At 40.0% G+C, this 14,782-nt stretch overlaps 1 protein-coding gene and 1 long non-coding RNA gene across 7 annotated transcripts in view; one reads left to right on the top strand and one right to left on the bottom strand.

Moving 5' to 3' along the window:
• ARHGEF33 (Rho guanine nucleotide exchange factor 33) overlaps window positions 1–14,782 on the top strand; it is a 90,908-nt gene that overhangs the window by 60,789 nt on the left and 15,337 nt on the right. For all 6 annotated transcript variants that reach the window (XM_036925543.2, XM_036925542.2, XM_057497272.1 and 3 more), the window contains exons 12-15: window positions 1,007–1,090; window positions 2,194–2,277; window positions 11,829–11,977; window positions 13,706–13,870. In XM_036925543.2, the coding sequence (XP_036781438.2) occupies window positions 1,007–1,090; window positions 2,194–2,277; window positions 11,829–11,977; window positions 13,706–13,870 (482 nt within the window). The remainder of the gene's footprint in view (window positions 1–1,006; window positions 1,091–2,193; window positions 2,278–11,828; window positions 11,978–13,705; window positions 13,871–14,782) is intronic.
• Window positions 1–14,782, bottom strand: part of LOC130682610 (uncharacterized) — a 38,876-nt gene that overhangs the window by 22,583 nt on the left and 1,511 nt on the right. The window lies entirely within an intron of this gene.

The following is a 14,782-nucleotide window of genomic DNA, read 5'->3' as shown; positions in this document are numbered from 1 at the left end:
TTTAATGTTTCATGTTTTCACTTCCTTATAGAAAGGGTATTAAGTTTTGAAATGTTCTACAAAGAAAATATGATCAAGGCCAGGAATTTCAAAACCAAATGCCTACAGGACCAGGTAGTGATATAAAGCAGTAGAAGTGAGCTGAACATGGACTGTTGGGAAGTGAGCTACATGGAGCATGCATGCTTTTCTACAGGGAAAAGCCACTCAGCTTCATCCAATTATTATTCAGGAGAAAAGATTAGAATTGGCAGGTCTTCTCATATTTTAAGAGAAGATAGAATTCCAGAATTCTGTGTGAAATTTTCTTATTTTAAAAATATTGTATGGGCTAATTAAAATTGATCTGCAAGCCAGATTTTGCCTGCAATCAATCTCTGTATATTAATGATACTCAACTGTGGGTAATACTACAAAGCTTATAAATTATAGATTAGATGTAATCCTTTCCCTCTAATAGCACTTTCACTCATTTGTATTTAGTATGCTTTCTTTGGCTGAGAATTGTTATAGCTATGGGAACATAACTTTGGAAGCTGAGAATTATTTTCCTGAGGGCATATTGCGTAGATGAATTTGCAATTAGTGGAAATAGGCAATTAGTTGAGAACCACTGTTCTAGGCACTGTGAGGTGGGTTGGACAAAGTTCCTCATTTGGATGTAGAAGATTGAAATTATAAGTGATTTAAAAGTAAAATATGCATTTTTATCACTTAACAATTTAAAAATACTTTTCATCTTACATAACCCCTCTCCACTTCCTTGGCTTATGATTTCGCTTTCCTTATTAAAGTAGGGCTACGGAGTTTGGTTCCCAGATCCACAGGGATACATAGGTACTTTAAAATGAAAAAGATTAAAAAAAAATACAAGACTGAAAACATATTAATGATTAAGATAATCTCTGCAAAGTACTCCTTTTTGATATACATGATTCTATAAATATATTAGCTGTTATCATTCCTTCCCAGGCTCTTACCATGCATGTTTGTGTTTGTTTTCAAGAATAATTTCTTGGATTATTATGTTGCCTACCTGAGGGACCTGCCTGAATGCATCTCTTTGGTTCACATTGTTGTTCTGAAGGAGGTAAGGTAACTGTGTTCACTGCCCTTTGGTTACATGTGTATCTGTGTGATGTTGCTCTTCCACCCAGGAAATACAGCACATGCACTCTGAGTTTGTCTTTGGGGGCTGGGGAATGGCTTGAATAGAGCCACAGACTCTCCTTGCTGGGGTTAAAGGAGCCACTCAAGGACAGCTGCCTCTGCTTTGGTCTTTGCCCCGCCTTACACACCCTCTGCTCCATTCCACTGGAAGTTTAGACAAAGTACACAGGTAGTCTAAGCAGAGATCTTCAGGGTGCAGCTTGCACAGTGTATGAGAAGATTTTCTTTTTTCATGGTCAGAAAATATGAATCTGAATATTAAACTTAAGTCATTTTGTGTCTGTCAGTTTATAAGATCACAAAGTGGTTTTAGTCATGTAGCTTTAAGTGCTACTACTGCAGTGATATATTAGGTGCTCAATAAGCACATATAAATATATAACAATTCTTGTTATTTTGGTCAATAGGAAGAAACCATATCAGAAGCCCTTAAGTTAAAAACTAACCAAGTTTCACAAGAGGTGAGGGGCTGTCTTAATCCCTCACTATTTCCAGCATAGAATGATGCCCCTCACATGTTAGTACTCAGAGAATGGAAGAGAAGGGAAGGGAAGGGACATGGAGAAAGTCCAACAAATTTCCTGCTGCCAGGCCAGCTGACCAGTTTCTAATCACACTCTTTCCCCACTCTCATTCCAGTCTAATCCACCTGTAGTGCTTTTTAGTAAACCGATGTAATGATTACTTACTGGAGACTTTATTGAATTCATTCAACTCAAATATAATTTATTGAGTGCCCACTTCTCTCTAGTGCTGTGCTAAGGTGGGGTGGGGGAGGAACAGGTAGTTTGGAAAGTTGGGTGGATTCAAAAGAAGTATATGATATGCTCCCTGCTAGAGAAGTTATCTCCTTGAACATGTCACTAAACAAGGGGCCTCTCCAGTGAGCAATCAATGCTTCCCGACACTCTGGAGGAAAATGCTCTGGGAGTTAGCTCTTCCTACTCTGGTGGGATTGACTCTGGGGTTCTGTAGCCAGAGCTGAGGGACACTGAAGACTGACTCTACCTTTCTTTCATTCAGGGTGATGAAGAGATTAAATCTGACATCTACACACTATTTTTTCACATAGTCCAGCGCATCCCTGAATATCTGATACATCTGCAGGTAGGCATGGCTGGGCAAGCCACCAAACTGATTTCAGGCTAACCTATTGTTTTTGGCTTCCAACTGAGTAACAATGTAAACAGTCAAGGAAGGGCTCATTAGTATTTCTAAGAAGTATTTAAATGACTTAGTTTATTATGATTACCCACCTTGTGGTATGTGCTTAAGTCTCAGTCTCTAAAACTTTTTCATCCATGATGCCTGCCTTTGAAGTTCTGTCTTCATTTACCAGCAATTTCCACTCTGCTGATCCAGGATCTTTCTATGGCAGCTTCTGCTAGTCTCTGAGTACATATTCAGACCCTTTCAACTTGGTTCTGCAGTCATCTAAATGTACTTCCTAGCCCCACCCCAGCCCCCTGACATCTAAGAAATATCTATATAACCTGCTGTAACTCCGGGGAAAGGAAATCTCAAGACAAAATACCTCTAAAACTGAAATCAGTCAAAGGGAGAAATTAAACTCGCTTATTGCTTACAAACTGCAGTCCAGGACCTTCTCTCTTTCCTGCTCCAGCAGAAGCAAGCCAGCACTCCCCCTAACCTCTCAGGTTCAGATAAGCCCTTGGTTGCCCAGATAATTACCCATTGATATGGAGAGGAACTTTTCCCCACCCCTGAGGAATGCCTGTTGATATGCATATGCACTAAAGTCAGGCAAGATATCTGAAAATATTATAATTTTACCCACACCTGCCCATTAACTGCTGTTCTGACTACTTCCTTTTGGCTTGAGTCCAGGGTCTACCATACATTTCTTATGTCTTATGTCACAGAAGAAGCATGAACAGGCTGACAAACTGACTTCAGACAATTTTCCCACAAAGTTTGTAGGACCCTGGGGGAAGCAGAGTTGAGAGAGGCTCATGAACACCCCTGTCAACCCCTCTTCTTCCCACCATCCACCTATTCTGGCTTAATTGCTGACAGATATTCCTGAATTATTCAGTAAGAGCATCTTAGAAATGCTTGGGACCTGTCTCAGGTAGAAATAGCCCAGTGTCAGTATTCAAAAAGACTCATTGTATGGAGCTTTACATCTTAAAATCATTTCGTCACAATAATTATCATATTTAATCCTTTCAACAATCCCATGAAATGGGTATCATATTACCATCTTTGTGGTAAGGAAATGGAAAGCCAAAGAAATTAAGAAACTTGCCCAAGTTAACATATCTACTGGTGAAAAAAATTTAAGACTGTACCCAGGTCTTGCAAGGAGTATGATAAATCAGAGTCCTTATTCTACTGCCTGACTTGAGTCAGATCCTGGCTCTGCTACTCATTAGATGTGTGACCTAATGAAGATTACTTAGCTGTACCTTGATTTCCTCTTTTGTTAAATGGAGGAAACAATTTTATCTATCCAATCAGGCTGTGGTAAAAATTACAGAAGAAAATATATTTAGGGTGGAGCCAAGATGGCGGCGTGAGTAGAGCAGTGGAAATCTCCTCCCAAAACCACATATATTTATGAAAATATAACAAAGACAACTCTTCCGAGAATAGAGACCAGAGGACACAGGACAACATCCAAACCACATCCACACCTGCGAGAACCCAGCACCTTGCGAAGTGGTGCTTTTTGGAAGTCTTAAAGGGACAGGGACCTCACAGCTTGATGGAAACGTCCTGGGACACTTAGTCCAGAAGCAGGGAATCTGGGGATCTCTGGGCACTCTAACCCCCTGGGCAGTAGGGAGCACGGAGGCCCCTCACGGAGATAAATAGCCTCCCGGCCGCTCCCCCTCCAATGCAGCTCCACCATTTTGGAGCAGCGGCCCGAGCCAGGCCACGCCCACAGCAACAGGGGAGATTAACTCCATAGCAGCCGGGCAGGAAGCAGAAGCCCTGTCTGCATGCAGCTACCCAGCACAAGCCACTAGAGGCCGCTGTTCTCCCAGGAGAGGAAGGCCACAAACCAACAAGAAGGGAAGTTCTTCCAGCTGTCACTCGTCCCAGCTCTGCAAACTATTTCTATCACCATGAAAAGGCAAAATTACAGGCAAACCAAGATCACAGAGACAACACCAGAGAAGGAGACAGACCTAACCAGTCTTCCTGAAAAAGAATTCAAAATAAAAATCATAAACATGCTGACAGAGATGCAGAGAAATATGGAAGAGCTAAGGGATGAAGTCCGGAGAGAGATCACAGATGCCAGGAAGGAGATTACAGAAGTGAAACAAACTCTGGAAGGATTTATAAGCAGAATGGATAAGATGCAAGAGGCCATTGATGGAATAGAAACCAGAGAACAGGAACGCATAGAATCTGACATAGAGAGAGATAAAAGGATCTCCAGGAATGAAACAATATTAAGAGAACTGTGTGACCAATCTAAAAGGAACAATATCCGCATTATAGGGGTACCAGAAGAAGAAGAGGGAGGAAAAGGGATAGAACGTGTCTTTGAAGAAATAATTGCTGAAAACTTTCCCAAACTGGGGGAGGAAATAATCGAACAGACCACGAAATACACAGAATTCCCAACAGAAGGGACCCAAGGAGGACAACACCAAGACACATAATAATTAAAATGGCAAAGATCAAGAACAAGGAAACAGTTTTAAAGGCAGTTAGAGAGAAAAAGGTCACCTATAAAGGAAAACCCATCAGGCTATCATCAGACTTCTCAACAGAAACCTTACATGCCAGAAGAGAATGGCATGATATATTTAATGCAATGAAACAGAAGGGCCTTGAACCAAGGATACTGTATCCAGCACGATTATCATTTAAATATGAAGGAGGGATTAAACAATTCCCAGACAAGCAAAAGTTGAGGGAATTTGCCTCCCACAAACCACCTCGACAGGGCATCTTACAGGGACTGCTCTAGATGGGAGTACTCCTAAAAAGAGCATAGAACAAAACACCCAACATATGAAGAATGGAGGAGGAGGAATAAGAAGGGAGAGAAGAAAAGAATCTCCAGACAGTGTAGATAACAGCTCAATAAGCGAGCTAAGTTAGGCAGTAAGATACTAAAGAGGCCAACCTTGAACCTTTGGTAACCACGAATTTAAAGCCTGCAATGGCAATAAGTACACATCTTTCAATAGTCACCCTAAATGTAAATGGACTGAATGCACCAACAAAAGACACAGAGTAATAGAATGGATAAAAAAGCAAGACCCATCTATATGCTGCTTACAAGAAACTCACCTCAAACCCAAAGACATGCACAGACTAAAAGTCAAGGGATGGAAAAACATATTTCAGGCAAACAACAGAGAGAAGAAAGTAGGGGTTGCAGTACTAATATCAGACAAAACAGACTTCAAAACAAAGAAAGTCACAAGAGATAAAGAAGGACATTACATAATGATAAAGGGCTCAGTCCAACAAGAGGATATAACCATTCTAAATATATCTGCACCCAACACAGGAGCACCAGCATATGTGAAACAAATACTAACAGAACTAAAGGGGGAAATAAACAGCAATGCATTGATTTTAGGAGACTTCAACACACCACTCACCCCAAAGGATAGATCCACTGGGCAGAAAATAAGTAAGGACACGGAGGCACTGAACAACACACTAGAACAGATGGACCTAACAGACATCTACAGAACTGTACTTCCAAAAGCAACAGGATATACATTCTTCTCAAGTGCACACGGAACATTTTCCAGAATAGAACACATACTAGGCCACAAAAAGAGCCTCAGTAAATTCCAAAATACAGAAATTCTACCAACCAACTTTTCAGACCACAAAGGTATAAAACTAGAAATAAATTCTACAAAGAAAACAAAAAGGCTCACAAACACATGGAGGCTTAACAACATGCTCCTAAATAATCAATGGATCAACGAACAAATTAAAATAGAGATCAAGGAATATATGGAAACAAATGACAAGAACCACACAAAGCCCCAACTTCTGTGGGATGCAGCGAAAGCAGTCTTAAGAGGAAAGTATATAGCAATCCAGGCACACTTGAAGAAGGAAGAACAATCCCACATGAATAGTCTAACATCACAATTATCGAAACTGGAAAAAGAAGAACAAATGAGGCCTAAAGTCAGCAGAAGGAGGGACATAATAAAGATCAGAGAAGAAATAAAATTGAGAAGAATAAAACAATAGCAAAAATCAATGAAACCAAGAGCTGGTTCTTTGAGAAAATAAACAAAATAGATAAGCCTCTAGCCAAACTTATTAAGAGAAAAAGAGAATCAACACAAATCAACAGAATCACAAATGAGAACGGAAAAATCATGACAGATTCCACAGAAATACAAAGAATTATTAAAGACTACTATGAAAATCTATGTGCCAACAAGCTGGAAAACCTAGAAGAAATGGACAACTTCCTAGAAAAATACAACCTTCCAAGACTGACCAAGGAAGAAACACAAAAGTTAAACAAACCAATTACAAGCAAAGAAATTGAAACGGTAATCAAAAAACTACCCAAGAACAAAACCCCCAGGCCGGACGGATTTACCTCGGAATTTTATCAGACACACAGAGAAGACATAATACTCATTCTCCTTAAAGTTTTCCAAAAAATAGAAGGAGGGAATACTCCCAAACTCATTCTATGAAGCCAACATCACCCTAATACCAAAACCAGGCAAAGACCCCACCAAAAAAGAAAATTACAGACCAATATCCATGATGAACGTAGATGCAAAAATACTCAACAAAATATTAGCAAACCGAATTCAAAAATATATCAAAAGGATCATACACCGTGACCAAGTGGGATTCATCCCAGGGATGCAAGGATGGTACAACATTCAAAAATCCATCAACATCATCCACCACATCAACAAAAAGAAAGACAAAAACCACATGATCATCTCCATAGATGCTGAAAAAGCATTTGACAAAATTCAACATCCACTCATGATAAATACTCTCAGCAAAACGGGTATAGAGGGCAAGTACCTCAACATAATAAAGGCCATCTATGATAAACCCACAGCCAACATTATACTGAACAGCGAGAAGCTGAAAGCTTTTCCTCTGAGATCGGGAACAAGACAGAGATGCCCACTCTCCCCACTGCTATTTAACATAGTACTGGAGGTCCTAGCCACGGCAATCAGACAAAACAAAGAAATACAAGGAATCCAGATTGGTAAAGAAAAAGTTAAACTGTCACTATTTGCAGATGACATAATATTGTACATAAAAAACCCCAAAGACACCACTCAAAAACTACTAGAACTGATATCAGAATACAGAAAAGTTGCAGGATACAAAATTAACACACAGAAATCTGTGGCTTTCCTATATACTAACAATGAACCAATATAAAGAGAAATCAGGAAAACAACTCCATTCACAATTGCATCAAAAAGAATAAAATACCTAGGAATAAACCTAACCAAAGAAGTGAAAGACTTATAACCTGAAAACTTCAAGTAACTCTTAAGAGAAATTAAAGGGGACACTAACAAATGGAAACTCTTCCCATGCTCATGGCTAGGAAGAATTAATATCGGCAAAATGGCCATCCTCCCCAAAGCAATACACAGATTTGATGCAATCCCTATCAAATTACTGGCAAGATTCTTCAACAAACTGGAACAAATAGTTCAAAAATTTATATGGAAACACCAAAGATCCCGAATAGCCAAACCAATCCTGAGGAAGAAGAATAAAGTAGGGGGGATCTCACTCCCCAACTTCAAGCTCTACTGCAAAGGCACAGTAATCAAGACATTTTGGTACTGGCACAAGAACAGAGCCACAGACCAGTGGAACAGATTAGAGAATCCAGACATTAACCCAAACATATATGGTCAATTAATATTTGATAAAGGAGCCATGGACATACAATGAAGAAATGACAGTCTCTTCAACAGATGGTGCTGGCAAAACTGGACAGCTACATGTAGGAGAATGAAACTGGAACACTGTCTAACCCCATACACAAAAGTAAATTCAAAATGGATCAAAGACCTGAATGTAAGTCATGAAACCATAAAACTCTTAGAAAAAAACATAGGCAAAAACCTCTTAGACATAAACATGAGTGACCTCTTCTTGAACATATCTCCCCAGGCAAGGAAAACAACAGCAAAAATGAACAAGTGGGACTATATTAAGCTGAAAAGCTTCTGTACAGCAAAAGACACCATCAATAGAACAAAAAGGAACCCTACAGTATGGGAGAATATGTTTGTAAATGACAGATCCGATAAAGGCTTGACATCCAAAATATATAAAGAGGTCACCCATCTCAACAAACAAAAAGCAAATAATCCAATTAAAAAATGGGCAGAGGAATTGAACAAAGAAATACAGATGGCTAACAGACACATGAAAAGATGCTCCACATCACTAATTATCAAAGAAATACAAATTAAAACCAAAATGAGGTATCACCTCACACCAGTAAGGATGGCTACCATCCAAAAGAGAAACAACAACAAATGTTGGTGAGGTTGTGGAGAAAGGGGAACCCTCCTACACTGCTGGCAGGAATGTAAATTAGTTCAACCATTGTGGAAAGCAGTATGGAGGTACATCAAAATGCTCAAAATAAACTTACCATTTGACCCAGGAATTCCACTCCTAGGAATTTACCCTAAGAACACAGCACTCCAGTTTGAAAAAGACAGATGCACCCCTATGTTTATTGCAGCACTATTTACAATAGCCAAGAATTGGAAGCAACCTAAGTGTCCGTCAGTAGATGATTGGATAAAGAAAAGGTGGTACATATACACAATGGAGTATTACTCAGCCCTAAGAAGAAAACAAATCCTACCACTTGCAGCAACATGGATGGAGCTAGAGGGTATTATGCTCAGTGAAATAAGCCACGCGGAGAAAGAGAAATACCAAATGATTTCACTCATCTGTGGAGTATAAGAACAAAGGAAAAACTGAAGGAACAAAACAGCAGAAGAATCACAGAACCCAACAATGGACTAACAGGTACCAAAGGGAAAGGGACTGGGGAGGATGGGTTGGTAGGGAGGGATAAGGGGGGGGAGAAGAAAGGTGGTATTATGATTAGCATGCATCATGGGGGGGGTGGAAGAAAGGGGAGGGCTGTACAACACAGAGAAGACAAGTAGTGATTCTACAACATTTTGCTATGCTGATGGACAGTGACTGTAAAGGGGTTTGTGGGGGGCACCTGGTATAGGGGAGAGCCTAGTAAACATAATATTCTTCATGTAATTGTAGATTAATGATAACAAAAAAAAAAAGAAAAGGGGGATTACTCCCTGATAGGATAAAACTAACTGTAAATCAATGATTAATACATGCTTTAAACATCCTTAATTTTGATCATTTAAAGGGTGTCAGATGATCAGCTATGGAAATGCATTTTCTGGTCATATTCTTTTCTCTTAAAAAAAAAAAAGCAGTTCCTGTGTGGTGATCTCCAATAAGTTCTTCACAATGGTATAAAGGGCATATCAAAGTGTGGGCAAAGGGTTTGTTTGTGTTTATACAGAGGATCAAAGCCTAATTTCGCTACCCAGAAAACGAACTAAGAAGAAACGAAGAAGAACTTCCAACATCAACATTCTCTGGAAGAGTCATTCCAGAAGATGATCATCAAAAACTTCAACAAAGATCCTGGCGCTGTTGCAGTTGTAACTGCATTCATCCCACTGGTTCCTGGACTTGCCATCAGAATGAAGGAGATATCTAAGCTGGCCTGTGCATACAGTAAAACAACAAATTTGACTGGATCTATACTGTCGGAACTCAACCAAGAATTAGGAGAAGTGCCAGTTGCAGCGCTGCAAAATCATGCAACTATAGACTATCTACTGTTAAAAGAACATATGGGATGTGAACAGTCCCCAGGAATGTGTTGTTTAAATTTGTCTGATTTTTCTCAAACTATTCAAATTCAGTTAGACAATATCAATCTTATCATTGGTAAGTTTTCACAAATGCCTAGGGTGCCTAACTGGTTTTTTTGGTTTCACTGGAGATGGCTGGTAATTGTAGGTCTGCTTTGGTTATGTAGCTGTATTCCTATTATGTTAATGTGTGTACGCAATTTAATTAGTAGTTTAAAACCTATACATGCTTATGTTACTCTATAAGAAGATATGTCAAAGAAATAATCAATCTTCCCATGTTTTCTTCCGCCTGCTACTTCTATAGCTTTTCTTCTTCCTTCCTAATTAAAACCCTTAAGTAGAATTCGTGCCTCATATCGAATTTACCGAGTATCATAATTCTTCCAAGTGGTAAAGATACCTCAAGACAAATGCTGGGCATAGAAGCCACAGGGCATAAATATGCAAAGAAGTAAAAAGCTAACCTTTTCAAACAATAAGGCTTCTCTCTCACTTACCAACTTTACATTTCCCTGTATGGCCCCGGAAGATGACTGGTTAGCCAGAGACGGGTAAGATTCCTCAAGGGAGGAACAACCTAAGACAGGCACAGTCGCAGGGGGGCCATCAGGTGAGAAATTGGGGATCAACAGAGGTGAGGCTTAGAACTTCACCCCCCATTTTGAGAGAAATCTTCTGCATCCGTGGATGTTTTGTTGACCTTTTCTAGCTTGGATTAATACTTAGTCTATAGGCACACACCTGATCATCTACATTTGCCCTCTTACAGCACTAAACTATGTTTTCTACCTTTATCTTGCATCTACCTACCACTTCAGCATTTTATTAAAAATAATAGTAATAATAATAAGGGAGAAATGTGGGATTCACATATAAATCAAGTATAAAAATCAAATGAATATTCATATTTGAACTGACTGTTTATAGTTCATAATGCGTGATCAAAACCTAAAGTTTCTGTGATGACTGCCCTTGAACTGTTCACCATGTAAGAACTTATTCACTATGTAAGAATTTTTTCACCATGTAAGAACTTGTTCGTTATGCTTCAGAAGACTGGAGACTGTTGAGAATTAGGCTTGGGGTTGATTAATGATTGTGCATTGAGTCCCCTATACAGAATTTTATTGTTGTTAACAACCATTTGATCAATAAATATGAGAGATGCCCTCTCAAAAAAACAAACAAAAAGGCAAGAACACATTAAAAAAAGAAAAGAAAATATATTTAAAGGGCTAGTGCTTGGAAATAGGAAGCACTCAATAATATTAGCTTTCCCAAATCCAATTAGCATGCATGTTCTACTATAGCACACTAGGCAATGTAATAGGGACCACCAGACAGGGCTTGATCATAATCTTCCTCTAAATCTCTCCCCTTCCAGCCAGCCTTGATGCCACATGTGTTCACCTTGGTCTGACTTGTTTGAGTTATTAAGCATTGCCTATAGACAGTAATTGTTAGAATGGCTCCATTACTTCAGAGATCTAATTAGTAGATCCTTCTAATTTTTCAGATGGAATTATCTTACATTCACATCCAACACAAGAGCAATAATGACTATTATTTCCCTTGGTGTGATGCACAAAGAGAACAGCAAGCTTGACCTTTTAGCTTATAATTAGACTGGCCATATGTATTGTTTTGATTAAATGGCTCCCAAACCCTCATAAAAGATCAAGGTAAGGTGCAGAAGAGACAAAACATATTTTCATTCTAATTATTCAATGCTGCTTCCTTTTTTCCTCCCTCCAGAATGTCCTGAAGTTCACAGAGCAGGAACACCCTGACTATTACCTACTTCTTGTGTGTGTTCAGCGCCTTCGAGTATTTATCTCACACTACACCCTGCTGTTTCAATGCAATGAGGACTTGCTTATTCAGAAACGGAAAAAGCTCAAGAAGTAAGGATCTGATGGGGCAGTCTAGAGAGCTGATCAAAAGTTCATGAGAACAGAGGCAAAATGTTGGTGTCTCACAAGAAACCACATTGATTGTTAAACGGCTGAAATGCAGTGACAGGAGGTAGAAGAAAAGAGAGGGGGAGGGAAGAGAGGTGACCAGGCTGGCTACAGGGAGACAACTGATGTTTCAGGTTAGAAAAATAAGCACTTTCACTCTACTACCTATGTAGACCCCCCTCTTATCTATGTTGCTAACCACCTTGAAAATAGTTTCTTGAAACTTGCCAGGTTTAAAAATGCAGTTTAAAGGCCAGAATGTGGTCTCTTTCATTAATTCAACAAATATTTATTAAGCACCTGTGCAAATATTTATTAAGCACCTGTACTGCCAATGGGTTTCAGCCCTGGGCAAGTTCACTATGGGTTCAATGAGACTTTTTTATAATAACCTTTTCATAAATACAGCCCTGGATCATTTTCTTCCTATAGAGAAAAATCTTAGAAGTCCTACAGAGACAACTCCACACAGAAAAACATCTCTTGGATGGACAGTAGGAGAGAGATGGGCAGGAAGTGAATATTTACCTTGTGGATCACTAAAGCTCTTACAACAATGATAAAACTATCATCTTTAAAGTACAACAAATAGAGACCCCAGAATGAAGTCCCTAGAGATTATACCCAGCCTGAGCAAGATGCCTGGCATTGCACTTCAGACAAATAATCAGAAAAATGACAGTGGAACATTCTTGGGGTGAAAGGGTTTATACCCAACCTTATTCCCACGGTAGCAGGTCAATCACTAGAATCTCATCCACTCAGAGCAAGTCTGCATGCAGAAAGCTGGTCTCTACCTCTGAGCCTCTTTACCCCCACAGCCCTCTCGATCTCTGTCCTTGGTGCTGCTACCACTCCAGCTGCTATTCTCCGGCAGGCGCACAGCCCTGCAGCCCTGCAGCCATGCAGCAGCCCAGTGCACTGGGTGGAGCTCTTTATATAGGGTCAATAACAACGCGTTGCCCACACGTGCTTAGTGACCAAGCCAATCAGGACCAGTTGAAAATCCTGGCCGTAGAAACCTTAACTTTCTCCACAGCACCTATTCTGTATCATGCACTGTTCAACATACTGAATATACTACAATGAAAAAAAGACAAAAATCTTTGCTGCATGGAGAGAGCTTACTTTCTAGAGCTAGAAAGCCAGTTAATGAATGTTAGATGGTGATAAACACTGTGGATGAAAATGAAACAAATAAAGGAGTGGGTGGTGGTTAAACAGATTTCATGCTAAAAAGCAGCAGAAAAGGCTGATTAGGGAGAATCTGGACTTCAGAGGGAACAGAAGAGTCCACAGCAGAGCTTACTAATGACTTGATTTCCTTCAAACTCATCCCAACCCAGTGAGGAAAACAATCACTTCTGCGGGTGCTTCAGACCAGAAAAAGAGGCTCTCTCTCCAGCCAGGGATTCTCTAGTGGAGGATACCTCCCCTTACTACTTCTCTTCCCCAAACTCAATTTAGACAATTAATCAGCATCCCAATCTCAATTTCCTATTATGCAAGCAACTTGGTTTGTAGAGGGCCCTGGAAAGAGAGAAAAAATTCACAACTGACCTTTATCTGAGAAATGTTATTTCCGTATCTTTTTTGACATAATTAATGTGTGTGTTCAGAGAGCCAATTTCCCACTGTACACCCTGAGAATCATTACTTCCATTCTGTTAGGTCATCCATGGCGAAGCTGTACAAAGGCCTGGCTTCCCAGTGTGCAAATGCTGGGCAAGATGCTTCCCCCACTGCAGGCCCCGAGGCCGTTCGTGACAGTGGGATCCACTCAGACGAGATGCTGCAACCCTACCCTTCTGCTCCCAGTTCTGGCCCTGCTGTCACGTAAGCACCTGCTGCTGTGAAAAGGTTCATCGCAATGCCCTTGGGTCCCAGGGGGTCTGTGCAGGGTAGCAGGCCAGCCTGGATTAGGAGTATGACCTTCCCTCCTGCCCCATCAGACCTGTATATGGCAAGCAGGTGACCCAAGGCTTGGATCACTGAGGAAGGCATAATATTAAGAGCTAGGCCTAGAGGCTGGAGGTTACTCCCCCAAATTTAACCACCCATGACGACTGTCCATCTACAACATGAGTCTCTTTGGGTTTGGACAATGATCAAGCAGAAGAAAGTGCCAGAATGCAGGAAGGCATTTTACAGCCCCTCAGAAGAGTTGGAACCCACTTAGGTCTCCAAAAGATAGAGTGGAAAGGGAGTCCTAGTCAGGGGTCAGTGGAAGTCTGGGCTCTGAGAAAGAGAAATAAATTTGAGGTGATGCAAAAAAGATGTTGTTTAGCCCTTCCCAATTTTCCTTGAAGCTTCTTCAGAAAAGGACTTCATAAGCTCTGTTCATTTATGACAGCTTTTCTGAAAGCTGTTCTGGGCAGTGGATGTATCTGACAGCTTTTTAAATTCTCTGCACACAACCCTGTAGCACACTAAGCCGGATTCTTATTCAGCAAACTTTTCCATGGATCTTTAGAGTAAAGATTAGGCCATTTAGGTATATGGAACTCATTTTACTTCTGAAGGATAACAAAGTTTGGCTAGCTTTGAAATCAGGACTTTTGGAAGGATAAGAGAAACCAAAACAGAATTCTAAATCCTCACTTTACAAATACAGACAATTCTCACAAAGCTCCTTTTTTATTCTATAATTTCTGCTTTAGGTTTTAGTATTTTAAAGAAAATTTAGAAGTCATGCAAGAAGCTACTTTTCCTTCCTAAAATTACAATGAACCAAGAGGTAGGTAATTG

Source organism: Manis pentadactyla, chromosome 2, assembly GCF_030020395.1.
Source record: "Manis pentadactyla isolate mManPen7 chromosome 2, mManPen7.hap1, whole genome shotgun sequence".
Classification (NCBI taxonomy): domain Eukaryota; kingdom Metazoa; phylum Chordata; class Mammalia; order Pholidota; family Manidae; genus Manis; species Manis pentadactyla.
The sequence above is the reverse complement of the archived record's forward strand: the minus strand, read 5'-3'. Positions and strand labels throughout refer to the sequence as shown.